At 42.1% G+C, this 18,843-nt stretch overlaps 1 protein-coding gene across 10 annotated transcripts in view; it reads left to right on the forward strand.

The window, feature by feature from the left end:
• RARB (retinoic acid receptor beta) overlaps positions 1 to 18,843 on the forward strand; it is a 352,738-nt gene that overhangs the window by 213,076 nt on the left and 120,819 nt on the right. For 9 of the 10 annotated variants that reach the window (XM_080974915.1, XM_080974924.1, XM_080974920.1 and 6 more), the window contains one exon: positions 1,538 to 1,660. The exons of the other annotated variant lie outside the window; for it this stretch is intronic. In XM_080974915.1, coding sequence (XP_080831041.1) covers positions 1,538 to 1,660 — 123 coding nt within the window. The remainder of the gene's footprint in view (positions 1 to 1,537; positions 1,661 to 18,843) is intronic. 10 annotated transcript variants of the gene reach the window in all.

Here is an 18,843-nt window from a genome sequence, read left to right on the forward strand (position 1 = left end):
ACTGATCTCCTTGTCTTGGCCGATGAAAATAGGGATGTCCTAAGGAAAAGCGGGACATTCCAGGATCAAATCAGAAACCAGGACAACTTCTGTAAATCTGGGACTCTTCCTGGAAAATAGGGACACTTAGAAGGTCTGAAACTGCCATTGGCTACTCGCCATCTTGGCTACATTCTGCCTCCACTGTCAGAGGCATGCTGTCTCTGATTATCAGTTGCTGGGAGCTGCAGGTAGGAAGAGTGCTGTTGTACTCGAGGGTCAGCTCAGAAATATCCTGCAGGCATCTGGTTGGCCTCTGGGACTAGATGCTGTTCTCGATGAGCCTTTGGCTTGATCCTGCAGGCTCTTCTTAATAATGGCAGAACCAATATCACATTATTGCTTAGCCCTATCTCATGTGCCACCTTGCTTCTGTTCTTAGCACAGGTGACCTAGTCTCAAAACAATTTGACGGGCAATTTTAGGTTCCTACTTAACATAAGCATTCCTGCTTGTGGTTTTCAGCGCTAAGTAAGTGTCATAGAAATGAGAATACAACAATTCCCCTTGGCTGTTCCATGCGCATGGCAAGCAATGCTAGCTTTCAATTGATGTTCTAGGCTCTTTGCGTCTCGGATCTTTTATTTATCTCTGTCGTGTATAACTGCTTGCCTGCTGTCCCTCATATTAAATGTATCTACTCATGTGGTTGTGTTGTGTGAAGGTATGTGTTGCCTTCCAAGCTCACTGAAATGACCAACCCAGTTTCTTTAATTATACACAAGTCTACGTAACTCAGTTGTACTAAGGGAGTCATCCATGAGTTTTTGTCTTTGTGCAAGGATCCACAGTTCCAGACTTTGGCGTTGACTAAAAAAAATCATTGGCTTAAGCCTGTTGTGTTGCTTTGTCTGACGTGACATTTATATGGTATTGTGGTTCACCAGGACACAGGCTATAAGATGTACTTGGAATAAGAATCAGTTGGCACTCACTGATGACTTATTTCTGCATTGGTGGTATACCGGGCTCACACAGAGTGGCATAAAGTATGTGTTTTTATGGGCACACTTTACAATACATTTATCGCAAAGTTTGCTGTTGACTACAAGATCTTCCTTTTACAAATATCATGTACACCGCAAATCGAATCAAGACCCTGGTGTGGTGGTTAAGGATGCTGTAATTTGTAGTCCTCGCTGTGGTCTCAGTTCCGTTCATGGCAGGGTGTGACTACTATTTGCATAAGACGAAAGCTCTTCTGGGCTTTTCAGCAATACAAATTGAGGGGCAGACTTCCTTTCCAGATCAAAACTATTGCAAGGAGCAAAGGGTTAACTCCCCTGTCCGCCATGTATCAGGGTCCCGATTTGGGGCCACCACCAAACTGGTTACTGGTGGAAAGAGAAATCCTGTACTTAAAGGCAAACCGTGAGATGAACTTAATGTGTTATTTTGGCCCCATGGAGCACTTTGGGAATGATATTTTGAAACACCAAGAAGTTGAGATAAGAGGAAATTATGTTCTTCCTTTCTGTCTGTTCCCTTCACTCATCAGCTTCCTGTTTTCTGAATGCAGAGGTACTGGATCATGGCCAAAAGGTGCAATCCGGCTCCATTAAAGCCAGCTGGGACTTTGCCACCAAGCACATGGATTTTAAAAAATGGTTAAAAATAAAAGGTAAGCTGCTAGGAAGAGCAAATGTGCAGCTTGAAGAAACTAGAGCTTCTGTAAGATAACCAGTGTATATACAAAGCAGAAGGAAATAGTAAATCCAGAGCAGAAGGGGTATTTGGTGGTTGTTCTTCAAAGATGTTTTTAATCACAGTTTCCTTTTTATTTATTTCCTATTTTATTTCATTTATGTCTACATACATTAAATAGCTCTTGCAAAATCTAAGTGAATAATTTAGATATATTTTAAGCAAATTTCCTAGGAATTGCACTGCTTCTCTGCTGCTTGTTTATTGGATTCAGATTATAACACATTTTGAATTTCATTTTAAAATTCACCACTGTCCATTCTGCCAGTGCAATTTTAGGTTAACTATATTTTATCCACAGTTGCTATATTTGGTTCTCGAGTTATTATTGCAGTTCCTTGGGGTATATTTAAATCCACCTTATTGTAATAGATTATGGAATAGAGTGTCTAATATGTCTAATGTAGAATAAATGACTATAATGATTTATGATGCAGCACTTCACTTTTATTGAACATAAGGATCATTGTACTAAAATGGATGGTGTATTGCTGCTTTAGCATAAAATACTGAATAACATATTCAAGAAAATGAATGGATTGGCCAGTTCATAATACTCTGCCCCTTCAGCTGAGAGGTCTTTAATAAGCAAGAGTGTCATTACACTTGAAAATGTATGTGTCGGTGATTCATAATCTAGAACAATGACAGTGATCGGCTGAAGCACATATTAAAGTCTGGGCATAAAAGGAAATGCACTGTGCTTTGATCTCTGCGCAATGGCTGCTTTTGTTCCGCTTTACAATTTTGCGTCAGTAGCTGTAGCAGGAATAAGTATGTTGGAATTTGGAAATATATACATATCTTTAGATTGTCTCTTGGTGATAAGGCTTTTGAAGATGGAGAGCATTTTTCTTTCTGCTAACACTTTGCATATGATGATACTGAAGTGTGTTCTCCTTACAGACTTTCATTACCCCTGTACATGCACCTTTGATGGAAACGTATTTGCACCTCATTTTTAAATCACTGGAAGCTCTGTCAGAGCACATTCTTGCTCCTGTTCATTTCCAGGCTTAGCTTCTGGAGATTGTTGAGAGGTGCAGAGTAAAAATTTTTTTTTTTGGTCTTTTTGTTTACAAATGGATTCTTTGTTTACTTATTTAAAAGGCTGGCATTTTGCATTACAGTGGTACCTAGGGTTAAGTACTTAATTCGTTCCGGAGGTCCATACTTAACCTGAAACTGTTCTTAACCTGAAGCACCACTTTAGCTAATGGGGCCTCCTGCTGCTGCCACGCCACCGGAGCACAATTTCTGTTCTTATCCTGAAGCAAAGTTCTTAACCTGAAGCACTATTTCTGGGTTAGTGGAGTCTGTAACCTGAAGCGTATGTAACCTGAAGCATTTGTAACCCGAGGTACCACTGTATATCCCACTTGGGGGTTCTCAAAGTGGCTTACGAAAGTTGGAATGCACCATGCAGTGTTGGATTTACGTGTAAGCTAAGCAAGCTACAGCTTTGGGGGCCTCTCTTGGGGGTCCCAAAAAAATTTAAAGGGGAAAAAACTGGGTGTACATTTTCAAAATATAAGATAAAAAACAAATAAAATTAAACCTGCTTAACAGCAACAGTGTTTTGGATTGTGTAGGCTCCTATGATGTAAGTAATGGGCCCCACCTGCTAGACTGCTCCCTGAAATATCACTGGTTTGCTCATTTCTATATATAGAGTGCCTACATTCTGCATGTGCAAATGGCTTTAGATACCTATTAGGTCCATAAATGACCATATAGCATATATTCTACACAAAAAACAGCGATAATTTGTTGTTGACAAAGGACAGCTGGACATATAAAGGGCCCCATTACCTTCAGGAGCTTAGGGCCTCATCAGACCTAAATCAGGCCGTGACCATGCAATCACATTCAAAAAGATTTGTGCATATTAATCGGGATTGATATGGTTTTAGGTTTATCTAGGCAACTTTTTACTTCTTATCCTTTGTCTACCTTGGTGCCCCCACTGAGGACCCCTGGAGCTAGTGGGGCTTAGCAACTGAATCCCATGATGGAACCATGGCCATGCCATACAGTTAAAGCACTCTTATACAACTTGACCAGTCATGGCTTCATGACAAAAAGCATCCTGGGAGATGTAGTTTGTTTTGAGTGCCAGGAACTGTAGCTATGTGAGGGGTGTCCCAATAACTCTGTAGTTCTCAGGATTCTTTCAGGGAAGTTCATTCTGTTCTGCTTCCAGAATATGGTACAAGTTTAGCACCATGATATTTGCTTCCAGGAAAAAAGATCTGTTTGCAAGTACCACAGAAATGAATGCTAAGCTTGCACTATATTCTTCTATATTCCTGGAAGTGAATTTTACATCATGTGAAAGTTTCCATATCAACCTGAAATTTAAAACACACACACACATTATTTCAACACATTTTATCACAAATTTTACTTACTTTTACGTTTTACTCTAAAATACACATTTTTTAGCATGCATTTTTGTTTGAAATACACATCGTGGTGCATTTCCGTGCCAAGAATTGTACAGTGGACGCTCCCGCACAGATCACATTCGCAATCCGCAGCGCTGTGTCTGCGCACGCGCGGGTCAAGATTCAGTGCTTCTGCGCATGCGCAAAGTGTGATTTAGTGCTTCTGCGCATGCGTGAGCGCCGAAACCCGGAAGTAACCCGTTCCGGTACTTCCGGGTTTGGCGCAGTGCACAACCCAAAAACACGCAACCTGAAGTGTCTATAACCCAAGGTATGACTGTATTATGGAATTCAGAGAAGTGTGGAAACTGAGGATCAGTTGTGTCTTTAGAGCCATGTCAAGTCATTTCGCTTAAATGCCGACTGAATGCCTTGAGCATCCCTGCCTGCCAGTCAGAGTAGACAGTGTTGAGTGGGATGGACCAAGGCAGCTTTGCATGTTCCATATAAGGCTATAGCAGGAAGGAAAGCTAATTGCTTTGTCCTGTAAAGTCTGATTTAGGAAAGCTGCAATTATGAGAAAAAGGAAGGTCATGTACATACCATATGTCTTTCCAGTCATGGATTTCATTAGGTCCAGCAGTCCAGACCTATTAATACGTTATATATATAATCTAGGCAAACTAATGCCATTACTATCCTTCAATGACAGAGATCCTCTGCTTTTTCTCAACTGGGTTGCTTTGATCACACACAAGAGGGCCTTAAAAACTTTCTGCTCCAGCCATGATACTAAGTTTCTTGGATGCCTGGGGCATAGTTTTATTCTTTTCCCAACAAATTACCTCTCTGGATGGCAGCGTAGCATTGCAGCACCTGTTGCCGGATTTCTTTTGTTTGCTTTTCGACTTCAGCACCTCATCTCTTTTTCTGCCCGTCATCTGTTCGCTTACTCTTTTGATTGTCAACCAATCTCAGCAAAACAAATTAGATTATCTTAATGACTGCAGTTTGGCTGTATCTGATTAGGTTTCAATGTCAGCCGAATTTAATCCTGGTGAATTTAATTTTGATGTTTGATTAGCTTCATCCTGAAGCTCATCCTTGTTTTGAAAACATGTAATGTGCTTTAAGAGTCGAGCTGTTTCAGAGATAGTTTCCTGCATTACTTCTGATCCTCTGGCATACTGGAGATGTTTGTGTCCACCCCTCCTTTTTTTTTTTTTTACTTTCCTAGTCTTATCACTTCTCCAGTCATTGTAGACATAGTGCACCAGCATTAAGGCCTTTTAAATTTAGGGCACAGTGAAACACATACTTAATCTCTTGCTCTTAAATAAACAGGACTTGATTCTGCTTTATTTTGGACCATGTCTTTTTATATTCACATTTTGTTGATTGCATTTAGTAAATTTGAAAAGTTTGGTGTGCATATTTCTCTCTGACAGTATTTAATAGAGGGAACCTCTGGCTTAGGGACCTATCAATTTTGCAAAAGTTGTGCCTTCTTTGTGGCCTTTTGGGTGCAAGAAAAGGTCATTTTTATTCAACCAGGCTTTTAAAATCCATGATCTTGAAACCATTTCATGTTTTTAGTTACATTTGGGTTTAGATCACTCTGTTGGAAATTTTTAATGCTGCAGCTGTTTTTTATGATATTTTAAATATTGTATTTTTTAATCTGTGAGCCAACCAGGAAATTACATTATTGGGGGACAATTTATAAATGCTCTAGCCTAGATAAATAAAATATGAGGTGGCTACAGATGACTGTTTAACCAATGGTTGTTTCAGTGCTCATGAAACTACACAAAGAAGCTAGCCATCTGTTGTGACTGTCCACGCAATGAGAAATATTTTACCACCCTTCTGCCTCCCTGCATTGCTGATTTGCTGCAAGGGCATGGTATATTTTTTTCTCAATATATGGCTGGATGTCACAGAGAACTGGCTTCCCGTGTGGTTACATGCATGTTGTCTTTAACAGGCGTAGGTTACGTGGTAATCCTCAGCCATCTACCATCTCCTTCAAATCTGTGCCAAGGCCACAAGCCAAATCTTAGGGACATTTTGTGTGACATCCATAACACGGTCTAAAAATTGCCCCAGTGATGAAATTATCCAGACGAATTTGCATAGAAATTACTGTATTGAAAGCAAGTGATAGATTTTTAAAAACCCAAAACAAGCAAAGAAACAAACCGAAGTTGCAGTCATGTGTAATGCCCACACTTTACTGCGTTTCAGTTATTCCATAATCCAACGTCTTTCATTTCCCCCAATTATCTTCATTTAACAGTTTCTGTAATGTAGCATTCTAGCAGACAGTTGAGAAGACCAGCGCTTCTAAAAGCATGTTTAGTTTTGTGGGTAATGTTGTTGTGAAAATGGCTTTTCCTTTTAATTATACATTTTGCCATCTGAATTGGCTCATTGGGACCATGTTTGTACACTGAAGAAGTTTTATTAATAATATTGTTACAGTGGTTTTCATGCTTGGTCACAATATTTGGTTTCATTTACCCTTTCTTTGTTAAATACTTTGGAGTGTTTGTAGATAACTTGATTTCTGTCCTGGCCTACTGATGCAAGGAGGCTTCCATTCCTGGAGCTCCTGGTCTCCCTGCAGTTCATTCTTTAACTGAATCCCACCTAACATCCCTTAGACTGCCTGTTTGAGATGATCTGTGGACTCAAGTCCTGAAATCTGAGCTTGTGGCTTTGTTATGCACCATACCCTGGGGCTTACTTTGGAAATCTGTCTACAGGGCCCTAAGCAAGCATAGCTTTCACCTAATGTGAGTCCACATTTATTACAGGAGCAACTCTAAATATAGGGTCATCTGAATATCCACATAGTCCTTTGCAAAGTACCATTTTAGCTGACAGTCAATCGAACTTCTTGTTTCCTGGATTAAATTGTCAATACAACACATTTTTTATTTGGCGGCTAATTATCAGAGTTGAATTTGGAATTTCAATACTTGAGCCCTATTCAGGTACAGTGGTACCTTGGTTCTCAAACGCCTTGGTACTAAAACAAATTGAAACCCAAACACTTCAAATCTGGAAGTACCGTATTTTTCGTCCTATAGGGCGCACCGGCCCATAGGACGCACCTAGTTTTTTGGGGGGGGAAATTTAAAAAAAAAATTATTTCCCTCCCACCAGCCGCGGGCCTGGGGCGGGGGAAGCCCGAGCTTCCCCGACACCAGCCCCCAGAACAGGCTGCCGCCCGTAAGCCTTGCGAGCCCGCGGGACCTCCCACCGGGCGCACAAGGCTTGCGGACATCTGCCCGAAGCACGGGGCGTGCTCCGGAGCGCGCCCCGGGCTTCGGGCTGCAGGCTGCTGCCCACAAGCCTTGGGAGCCCGGCGGGCACTCCCGCGGGCTCCCAAGGCTTGCGGGTAGCTTCCTGAAGCCTGGAGAGCCAGAGGGGTCGGTGCGCACCAATGCCTCTCGCTCTCCAGGCTCCAGCGAAAGCCTGCATTCGCCCCATAGGACGCACACACATTTCCCCTTCATTTTTGGAGGGGAAAAAGTGCGTTCTATAGGGTGAAAAATACGGTAAGTGTTCCGGTTTGCGAACTTCTTTCAGAAGCTGAACATGCTCTGTTTTGAGTGTTACATTTCCAATTTGAGTGCCACACTTCCATTTTGAGTGTTATGCTGAGGTCTGTCTATTTTTGCTATTTATTTTGTGTTTTTGTGGCTCTTTTTCGTTTTTGTGACTGTGTGGAACTCAGTTCAGCTACTGATTGATTGATTGATTGATTGATTGCGTTTGTGACTGCAGTATATTGTTTATTGCTATCATTTTACGGATCAGTGGTCTCTTTAGATAGTAAAATTGTTTTTAAAAGTATGGAATGGATTAATTCATTTTGCATTACTTTCTATGGGAAAACGTGTCAGTTTTGGAACGCTTTGGTTTTGGAACGGACTTCCAGAACGAATTAAGTTTGAGAGCCAAGGTATCACTGTATTCAAAAGAATCCCTTTTAGCTTAAACTGGCGAGGGGGTACCCATGTGCTGGGCATACCCACCAAACCACAACCTTTCCATATTAACCAGAGAGATGGGAAGGATTCCCAGTGTTGCTCCACAGAAGAATCCAACACAGTAGTTGAGCCAGCAGAAACTTGTTGTGCAACAGAATGCACAATCTATTGTGCAACCAAGTTGCCAGCAACCGGCTTCTGGATTCTCTTGCACAACAACGTTTCCCGGGCATGAAACATTTTGCCAGTGGTACAAGTATACTGTTAAGTTACTTTAATTTAGCGCTACGTTGGCTACGAGCCAAAGTGCATTATTTAAAACTTCTGATTTATTGGAGTATGGTTTTGTCAAATTTCTCAATAAAGCACTTGCATGTATTCATTGCTTTTTTAAAATAAAAAATGGGGGTTTAGTAGACTTGCATTCCATATTAGAACAGTTCTATACTTCTAGGATCTTGGAACACTTAGGAGGTAACAAATGTACAATGTTTACCCTGTTTCAGTTGTGCAGTGTGCTAGATGACCTCAGGACCTGTTCAGATACAACTAGTACCATGTCCTCTGACAAAAGGCTCATCTGCACGATGTAGCAGTATCATTCCACTTTAAACAGTCGTGGCTTCCCTTAAAGAATCCTGCGAACTGTAATTTGTTAAGGGAGCTGAGAATTGCTAGGAGACCCCTGTTTCCCTTGCTGAGCTATAATTCACAGATTGTTTTAAGAATTAATCCCTCTTCCCAGAGAGCTCCAGGAATTGTAGCTGTGTGAAGGGAATAGGGCTTGCCAAACAACTCTCAGCACCCCTAATCCCAACTCTTTAAAGTGGTATGGTACTTCTTTAAACATATGGTGCAGATGAGACCTTACATGCTTCCACCTTGCCTCCCCTCGCCTTTATTTGTAAAAGGCAACTTCTGAGCCAGGAAACTGCAAAATGGCACTGTTACTTGAATGCAGGATTCCCCTTATCCCAACTATTTAATCCACAAGAGACAGTGTGTTCAATACTCGGCATAAAGAAGGTTCCATATTCAAATAACCATGGGATCTCCTAGGTCAGATATTGCTACTGTTGTTTAGGAGAGCAAGGAGGAATTGTGCAAAAGCCCAGTTTCATTGCCTCTACCAACATACCAGGAGAATAATTCCAAGATAGGCTCCCAAATGCTGCTAATGCTTTTTTTCAGGTGCAAGAATAACTTTTTTGAAAATAAGGTTTTGCTGATTGTAAGTACCGTCTATTGAAAGTTGATAAATCAGAGCAGTTACTGTCATGGCTCTTCGTTTTAATACCTTCTTCTTTTCCCTTTTATCCACCTTGACAGTTTCCTTTGATGGTAGTTCTATTTTCCCAGTTTCCAAAGCTCATAATCTCCCAGTCTTCTTTGAGTCTGAGCCTCCTTTAGAAACCTATGTTAATCAGATTATTTATGAAACAGTCTTAGTATCATCTTGGTAATCTTGCCTGGTTTTACGTGACCTATTCTATCATGTTAGGAAGCTGGGTGGTGTGTGTGTGTGTGTGTGTGTGTGTGTGTGTGTAGCTAGACAAATAGATAAAACACATCACATATATTCTGGTAACCATAACTTATAGCTCATATCTTATCTATAGTTTATATTTGACTTTTCTTGCCTGAATGCTCCTCATAACCAGAACCTCTAAACACCTTTGCTCCTATGCTGAGAGAATTCAGTGGTGTGAAATAAGAGATTTTCAGAACCTGTCACATTCGACTTTCATCCTTTCATTAGAATGACACTCAAGATTATAGCTTCAGTCCAAAGAACCACATATTCTGCTGAATCCCATTGTTGACTGTGGAAAGCAAAGATGCTCCCCGCCCTCCAAAAAACCCCCAGCCTATTCCAATAAGAAAGTCCTGGGGGCTGGTTTTGTGATACCCATTCTATAGATATTGGCTTATGCAAAAAAGAAAGGAAGAAAAAGCTTCGCTTTCCATCCAGAGACGATGACAAACAGGCCCCTGCTTGATAGATGGATTCGTTATCACCTCCTAATTACAAGCAGATTTCCAGGTGTGCTCTCTACATTATAAATGAAAGCTGCCTAGTGTTATACAATACTGGCCTGAGGGTCAACCATAAGGGATCTGTTCCTTCTCTTCTGTCATTGGACCATATTATTTAGCTGAGGTTTCAACAGATAACCTTTGAAGGCCTGCCTGACTAATCGCCTGGTAAATGCTGACTCTTATGAGGTTTTTTTTTGTCTCCTAATAAAGAAAGGAACTTGGGGGGGGGGGACCCGCAGTGTGTTAGGCACTTCACTGTCGGGTTTTTCAGAATACCTAGCTCCTTCCTTCAGAAGGGAAAAACCAGCTTTATGGAGGTCAGCTATACTGCTGCAGCCTGCAGACGTTTTTGCTGAAAACCATTCATGTGCACAACCCCTGATATAAACTAAAAGAGCTCTTATTTCATACATCCTAGAAGACAACCGTGTTGTATCGCAGACCACTTTTCTGGTTTGAAACCCGGAAAACCCTGTTGGGTCATGCCAGTAGCTCATTTAGTCTAGCAACCTTTTCTCAAAGTGGCCAATCCGATGCCCATGGAAGGCTGCAAACAAGACCCGAGTGCAACAGTATATTCTCCCTTCCTGTGGTTTCCAGCATCTGCTATTTGAAGCATACTGCTTTCGATCCATGGAGGCAGAGCTTTTAAGGTTTGTTGTGAAGATGTTGGCTGCCAAAACATGTTCTTTTATGGACTGGTCCAGGCTAGGGGTATATGGAGATGTCCAGGGTGCTATTGAAGCTTTGCCTCTCACCTCTGTACGGCTGAGGACGTTGCTCAAACCAGAACACCTATACACTGTTTTGGAAGGGATGAGGGCACCTCAGCCCCAGCCTGGAAGTATGTGAGGACAGGGCTGAAACCCCCCTCCCAATTTTGAAGGGCCAGGCCCCACTGGGCCTCCCTGAGGTGACGACAGGCCTCTTCTGGCCTCACAGCCTCTTCCGAATGCACGTGACGTCACATGTTTGTGTCGAACCTGTGATGTCAGAAACATGCGACGAGCCCTCCCTCCCCCCCAATGTCGGGCGAAACTTGGCATCTCTGGGCCACGCTACCTAAAGAGCCATCTTCATCCACACTATCCTGCTCACATTGTGAGATCACCATTGGAGGCCCTTCTCTCCTGCTGGCCTCCTGAGAACAATCAGATTGATGGGCACCTTTTCTGCAACACCCCTCCATCCCAGGATTGCACTCAAACTTGGGATCTGTTGGCCCTTGTCTTTACAGGACTTTAGGAAACCATTAAATCCCCTGTTTGTCTCTTTAACTTTATTTTCAGCTGTTGTTCTTGTGGTTTTTTTAATGGCTTGTGACTTTTAGCTGTATTTTTGTATTGGATTTTAGTATTTATAGGCTGGATGGTTGTTTTATTGAAATCATCAGCTTTTATTCATCAGTTGGGTTGTTTTTTTGTACGTTACTTTTACTCTGTTACCTGCCTCGATGCTATCCTTAAAGGCAGCCTGAAATAATAATGCTTAAATATTTAAAATTCCCTGTCCATTTCTAGAGAGGAGTTGCTATGTGGCTAGTCGTGTGTCCTCTTGAGTATACAGCTATGTATATTGAAATTACTGAAATAAGCTGGTCTTAACTTCAGTGAACCAGATAGGATCCCACGCACCCCCTCAGTAGTTTAATATTACTGAGATTCATGTTAATTATTCCTCGTTTTCTTTTATAACCTGCTATGGCAGTTATTTACTTTATGTCACAGAGGAAGTTGCAAGCAGGTGATTAATAACCTGCCTAAGTATTACTTTTCCTCTTGCTGCCTTGTCAAGAAATAATGTGACCTGCAGATGTTTAGAGAAACCCATACATTTTATTAATGACAGCTGCTGTTGCAACATGCTCAATGAAAGCCAGCTTATCAACCATTGCAGAAACAAGAACATTTTGTGGTTTTGTTTTGCTTTTGTATTTGGGTGCTTGTCTTTGTTTTGAGTCAAGTGTACTGAAAGCTCCAGAGGAGCAGCAATAGTGCAGGTGCTTTTTAGAGAGCCTGGAAGGCAAGAAGAATCAGGTTTGATGAAGTAAGAAACTAAGAACACAAAAGTTGAACTTTGATTTGGCTTTACATATACAGAATAGTTTGGCCGTGTTCACATGTCACACTAAGCTAAACCATGGTTTAGTGCAAAAGTGCTAGTTTTGCAACAGATTTGCTCTTCCCTAGACTTGTTTTAAGGACACAGGTGGCGCTGTGGTCTAAACCACTGAGCCCCTTGGGCTTGCCGGTCAGAAGGTTGGCGGTTCGAATCCCTGCGACGGGGTGAGTTCCTGTTCCTCAGTCCTTCTCCTGCCCACCTAGCAGTTTGAAAGCACGTCAAAGTGCAAGTAGATAAATAGGTACCACTCCAGCTGGAAGGTCAACGGCGTTTCCGTGCGCTGCTTTGGTTCGCCAGAAGCAGCTTAGTCATGCTGGCCACATGACCCAGAAGCTGTCTGCAGACAAATGCCAGCTCCCTCGGCCAGTAAAGCGAGATGAGTGCCGCAACCCCAGAGTCGTCCGTGACTGGACAATGGTCAGGGGTCCCCTTACCTTAGACTTGTTTTAGGTCACTGCACAAAGTCCAAGCCCACGATTATGGCTAAGGTATTTTCTCCTTAACCCCAATCTGTAGCCAAGATTTGTCTTATACTTACAGGTTTGTGGTTAAGGAGGAGAGACTTTAACCATGACCCCAGGTTTCGGTGACACCCTAAACCAAACTTTGACTTAGCTGCCATCCCACCCACTGATTTTAAAAGCCCAGGAAGGAGGCTGCAGCTTTCTCTCTGGTAGCTAGCAGGTTCACACGGTTGCTGCAAACCGTACTCTGGGTTACCACGACATGCAAACCAAGCCATTGTATCAGCATGCATACCATCTCTTATTTCTGCTTTTAAAATATATACCGTAGATGCTGCCGCACATATAGTGGTTGTATACAGTGGCCTGCAGTCAGTGGACTAAGGGGAAGGAGGGCAGGAGAGGTCCAGCATCCTGTCAGAGCCCGGGCGCCTCCTTCTGGCTTAGGAAGTGATGTGTGATATGAGTGTGACATCAGGATGTTGTGATGTCATGCATGTGACATCATCCCAGAGGTGCAAGCTGGCCTTAACTTTTCCCTTACGAAAAAATTCATGCCACACTGCCGGGTATATATGTACATTTTAGCCCTGGGGTTTTTATAAGAGTTATTTTTTTTAGCTGAATGGTGATGTAGAAATCAATCAATCAAATAGAAATGGATATTGTTGAGGGGAAAAATATGGCTGCCCTCTTGTCCCTAACTCCACTCAATCTAAGCCTGTTTTCAAGTCTGATTGCAGTGGGAAGGGGAGATTTGAGGGTGGGGGGTTTTCACAGCTGGGGAGAGAAGGTCTGTCTCACCAGTTGTGACCCCCGCACACACATTGGTCCTCACCTGTTGTATTTTAGGCTTGGGGGAAATCCTTCTATTAACTACAAGAAAAAGCTTCTTTCAAACCTAATTGCAGTCTGGGGCATTTTGTGGAAGAGTTCAAAGGTGGGAACGCTGCAGTCGTCTCCACACCATAATTAGACTTAAATAAGTCTATTGGCTACAACAGAAAGCTTCTTCCAAACCTATTTTTTTGTGGGGGAGGCAGATCTAGGGCCGTGCATGCAACACAGGAACCTTCTGCATCTGTTTGTGCACCTGTAGCTATTGCACTGGCAGCCCACAATTGAATGCATGGCGCAATATGGTCTAAATGCTGCTTTACACAAATAATCCGTCTACCGGCCTACCCTTTGTGCCACGTGCTAGGGCTGTTTCATGACTTTCAATGGAATCCAAAGATACATACAGTGGTACCTCGGGTTAAGTACTTAATTGGTTCTGGAGGTCCGTTCTTACCTGAAACTGTTCTTAACCTAAAGCACCACTTTAGCTAATGGGGCCTCCTGCTGCCGCCGCGCCGCCAGAGCACAATTTCTGTTCTCATCCTGAAGCAAAGTTCTTAACCTGAAGCACTATTTCTGGGTTAGCGGAGTCTGTAACCTGAAGCGTATGTAACCTGAAACGTATGTAACCTGAGGTACCACTGTATCTGTGTTGTGTTCCAGTGCAGCTGTAGACACAAGCTACCATGGGCAAGCAACATGGTTTGTGTGTCCTACCAATGAAACAACCACCAAGGGGCCAGAACTTCCATGCTGTGTTCAGCTTCCCATGCTTGTGTATCTTGTGTGCAAAATTGCAACCCTCCGCCCAGCTGCAGGCTCACTGTAAAGTTTCCCACCTGTGGTGCTCGATTTCAGAGCTGGGCAGAAGCGCTCCTTTTACTGAACCTAACCGTACTTTCCTTGCCTCCCCCTTAGTCACTCCTGAGCTAGCCACCTACACTGTCCAAATACATCTTTATTTGTACTAACAAGAAATACCCGTGAACAATGGCTGGAAGCAAGAGACAAGATGTTTTGTAAAGGCCTTTTAAAAACATACTGATGAGAGGTTTCTCTCTGGTGCTCGTGTGATTGAAACAGTGACGGCGGAAAGGGAACTCAAGGGCTCTTTGCTGGAAATTGCAAATGCGCATCATGGTATTGGCCGCCCAAGGATTCGCAGCTGAAGAGCCACTTCGGATGGTTTGCACTGGCATGGTTTATGCAGATGCTTTGGGAACAGATGGCATCATGGATCCCCATGGCAAATGTGAATTTATACTTATACACACACATGCGCATGCACACACACTGTACTAAAGTATTTTGCTTGTAGGCACAAAGCAACAAAACTATTTGGGAGCTCTACTCCATAAATCAGCCAGGCTACTGCTGCTATGCCACATGAAATGAAATAAGACTGATTTCAACATTCACTCTCCTATTTGCATCTTTGTGGGTTCAGGTTATCTCTTAGTGTTTGCTGGTAGAGCCACATATTCTTGTATAATTAACAGTCTGGTATGACAAGGAAGGGTCAGAAGGTTAAGAGATCAGCCAACCTTTATCCCGAAAGTCCTAACGTTGACGTAAAATTGGAAGTGGCTCGTTTGAAAATTTCTATGCATATTTATATATTTCTCAATGGCATTTGATTTATCCTGTGCATTGGGGAGTTGCAGATGTCTCTGAAGAATCTAACCTTGTATTCAGAATGGGTTTATTCTGCCTGTATTTTTATACCTTGATGGGTTGTGTTTTTTTGCCAGTGTATTAATCAGCTTACTAAGCAATAGTGGCTACTTACTTAGCCAAAACTAAAAACTAATATGCAGCCTATGAAGGCATAATTTCTCATTATTAATAGGTAGGGGCACAGAATACAGAAATTTAGGTGAATTGGTTTATGACAAGCTATTAACTTGAACTCTAAATATGGTTATTATCATCGAGGGGTGCTCCTAATTATTTAGGTGCTTGTAAAAATTGATTTTGTGTATGTTCTAAAGCTGCCAGCTCTTTGCAGTGAACATAGGTTGCATAAAATTTATTGACCTGTCGTTCACATGTGTTACTTTACTAGCACTTAATGGCCTGTTTAGATAGTCTTGGTGGGTATGAACTCCCATTGCACTACTCCAGCTACCATATGTTGACAGGTAGCTGCCATGTAGATAAAACAGGGGAGGGGGACTCCAAATCATACTGGGGTGTGCAGTCATTACTTATTTTCTAATCTGAAGCAAGGATTTCTTGGGCAGCTGAAGGAAGACGAAGGAAATTGGGGTTTTTTTTGCATTGCTTTGTCTCTACTCTGCTTTGCTCAGGCAACAGAGCAGTAGATGTAACAGTTCTGAATTTGGGCTGCGTGGTCTTGAGCGGGAGTTATAGCAGATCCTGAACAGTTGAGAAATGTTTCATAGAGATGAAAAATGCACTTTTAATAGGCCCCTTTATCTTTCCATCTCGTGTGTGTGTGTGTGTGTGTGTGTGTGTGTATAACAATTATTAAATTTTCTGTTATGCAATTTAAAATACTCATTTATACATCCTTAAGATATCAGTGACTCCCCTTCTTCTCTTTCCATGGTTCATTTTACATACCATAAATCCCTGCATATTTTACAAAAACTAAACCATTCAGTATTCCATTATTTTACTCATCAAAACTTATTTACACTTTTGAGTTTATCTTCATGTTGCCAACGTTTTCAGGTGTACACAATTTCCCCCATATATTCAATAAACATTTCCAATGTTCCCTAAACTTCTCTATGTTCTTTTTGTTCTCTTATTCTATATGTTAAGTCTGCAAGCTGTGCATATTGTGACAGCTTAAGTTGCCATTCTTCTTTAGTTGGGACCTCGCCCATTTTGGGGCTAACAGAACATGGGCCGCAGTAGTGGCATACATAAATAACCTTTCACTCTGAAACCCCAACAAAAAGGACTAGGGGTTTTTTTTGTGTGTGTGTTTTTTTGAAAAGTACTTTTAAACATTTTTTTCAATTCATTATGGATTATTTCCCAATACTCTTTTACCCCTTTACAAATCCACCACATGTGAAAGAAAGTTCCCTCAAAGTTCCTTTATCTTTCCATCTCACTTTGCGTGTTAGTGTCCCCACAACCTTAGATAATGGAAGAGTCGGTGTGGAGGAGTGGTTAGAGGGTTGGACTAGGACCTGGGAGGGCAGGGTTTGAATCTCCACTCAGCCATGAAATCCACTGGGTGAGCTTGGGCCAGTTGCTATCTCTTAGCCTAACCTACCTCACAGGGTTGTTGTCAGGATTGAATGGGGAAGAGGAAAACCATGTATACACCACCGTGAGATCCTTGGGAGATAAAGGTGGAAAATAAATGAAATAAGTAAGTGATAGATTTGCTTTCTCCAGTTGCCTTCTAAATCCAACCCAGGATGGTCCGTAAATCAGCATGTTTTTTGCTTGAGTAGAATGTGTCCTTTTATTTAAAATGCATCTTTGGATTATTTGTGGGGCCTGCCTGGTGTTTTTACATGAGTAGAATATGTCCTTTTATTTAAAATGCATTGCTGGGTTATCTGTGAGGCATAGAAATCCGTTCATGTTTTCCCCAAAAAATATAGTCCGGCCTCCCACAAGGTCTGAGGGACAGTGGACTGGCCCCCTGCTAAAAACGTTTGCGGACCCCATCTTAGAAGGTGATAACTTGGAAACCTGGGTAACAGAATACAGGTAAATTGCAGGCGTGCGTCGCAAGGGAAATAAGGCAGCTTCATGCACGGATGGAAGGTACAAATGTGCTCTCCATCAATGGCTAGTGTACCATAGCACATGTGTAGCTGAGGGCCAGATAGGGAGAGAGGGAAAATAAGATGATGCCAACTGCTTCCTATGTATGCATCTATGTCCATAATAAGATGTGTCATGCCCCAACAAATTTACAGTGGTACCTTGGTTCTTGAACTTAATCCGTTCCGGAAGTCCATTCAACTCCCGAAACCGTTCGGAAACCAAGGCGCGGCTTCTGATTGGCGGCAGGAGCTTCCTGCACTCAAGCGAAAGCCGTGGAAGCCGCAGAAGCTGCATTGGGCGTTCAGCTTCCGAAAAATGTTAGCAAACACTTACTTCTGGGTTTGAGGCATTCAGGAGCCGATTTTTTCGACAACCAAGCCTTTCGAGAACCAAGGTACCATAGTATAGGCATGAGGCTTTGTAGGCGAGCACTTCAATGCAAGTTCTGAATGTTACTGACATTATTGCTCAATCAACTCACGTAATGTACAGGTCTGCAAAATTATCTAAATATCCTATAGGGCACAGCCATGGTGAAAGAATATGTGGACTTCCATAACAGCTGCAGCGCATCATTTGCAATATATATGGGTGTGTACTTATTCAGAAATCTGACATGGTTACATGCCAGGAGAATTCTGGACATGATTAATTGTAGTTAGGTTTATCTGGTGCCCTGTGTCAGGAGGACATAGGGTCAAGTTTTCCCTTGCTACTCCAGTAGTAATCCATTGTCTTCAGTGGATTTATACCTCTGCAATTTGCATCCAAGTCTTTGGCAGGAATGGGAAAAATCTGCTTCGTAGTTCAGCTCTTCTGGCAGTAAAACTCACTCGCTCTACTGATAGCATAGAGGGTCAAAAATACAGGATCTCAAACTTGTCTGGAAATTCTAAAGTTATTAAATCATTCAATGTTTGTCCTGCAATACACTTAGCTTTTGCAGTTTGCCTCGGCATAACGTACGAAAACTACCCTTTTCAGTTTAACTGGGAGCAGATGTGGGGGCGACATTCCCAGGAAACTAGGATGTTAAATCACATATATAAACTAGCATCGGTTCAGTTTGCAATTGAAGTTAGCAATAATCATCCCACCAACAACACAATATAGTGCTTCAAACAACCAGGAGCTTTTCCTTTCAGTTGTTATCCTTCATGCTTTAAAATGCCAAGAGAAGTTGCCAACAATATAACATAATATCATGTATTAGAAATGGTGCAGTTTGTGGAGTAGCACTGTTTTTGCATTACAAGTACCCATGGTGCTTGCAATACAATGTGGGCTCTCTAAAGAGGTACAGGTTTATCCCTAAGGCAATTGGACCAGGGTATGGAACTGATTAATTCTCATGCTAACCAGAACGGTTGCTGTGATTGGTGCAAAAGTGCATTCCAGTTCAGTCCATCCATTCAATAAATCATGGGTAAACCTGAAATTCAGGTGATTGATCCATTCAGTCTCCTATAGTTGTATAAATTTAGCCCT

The sequence above is a fragment of the Podarcis pityusensis genome, assembly GCF_964106645.2.
Source record: "Podarcis pityusensis genome assembly, chromosome: 12".
Classification (NCBI taxonomy): Eukaryota; Metazoa; Chordata; class Lepidosauria; order Squamata; family Lacertidae; genus Podarcis; species Podarcis pityusensis.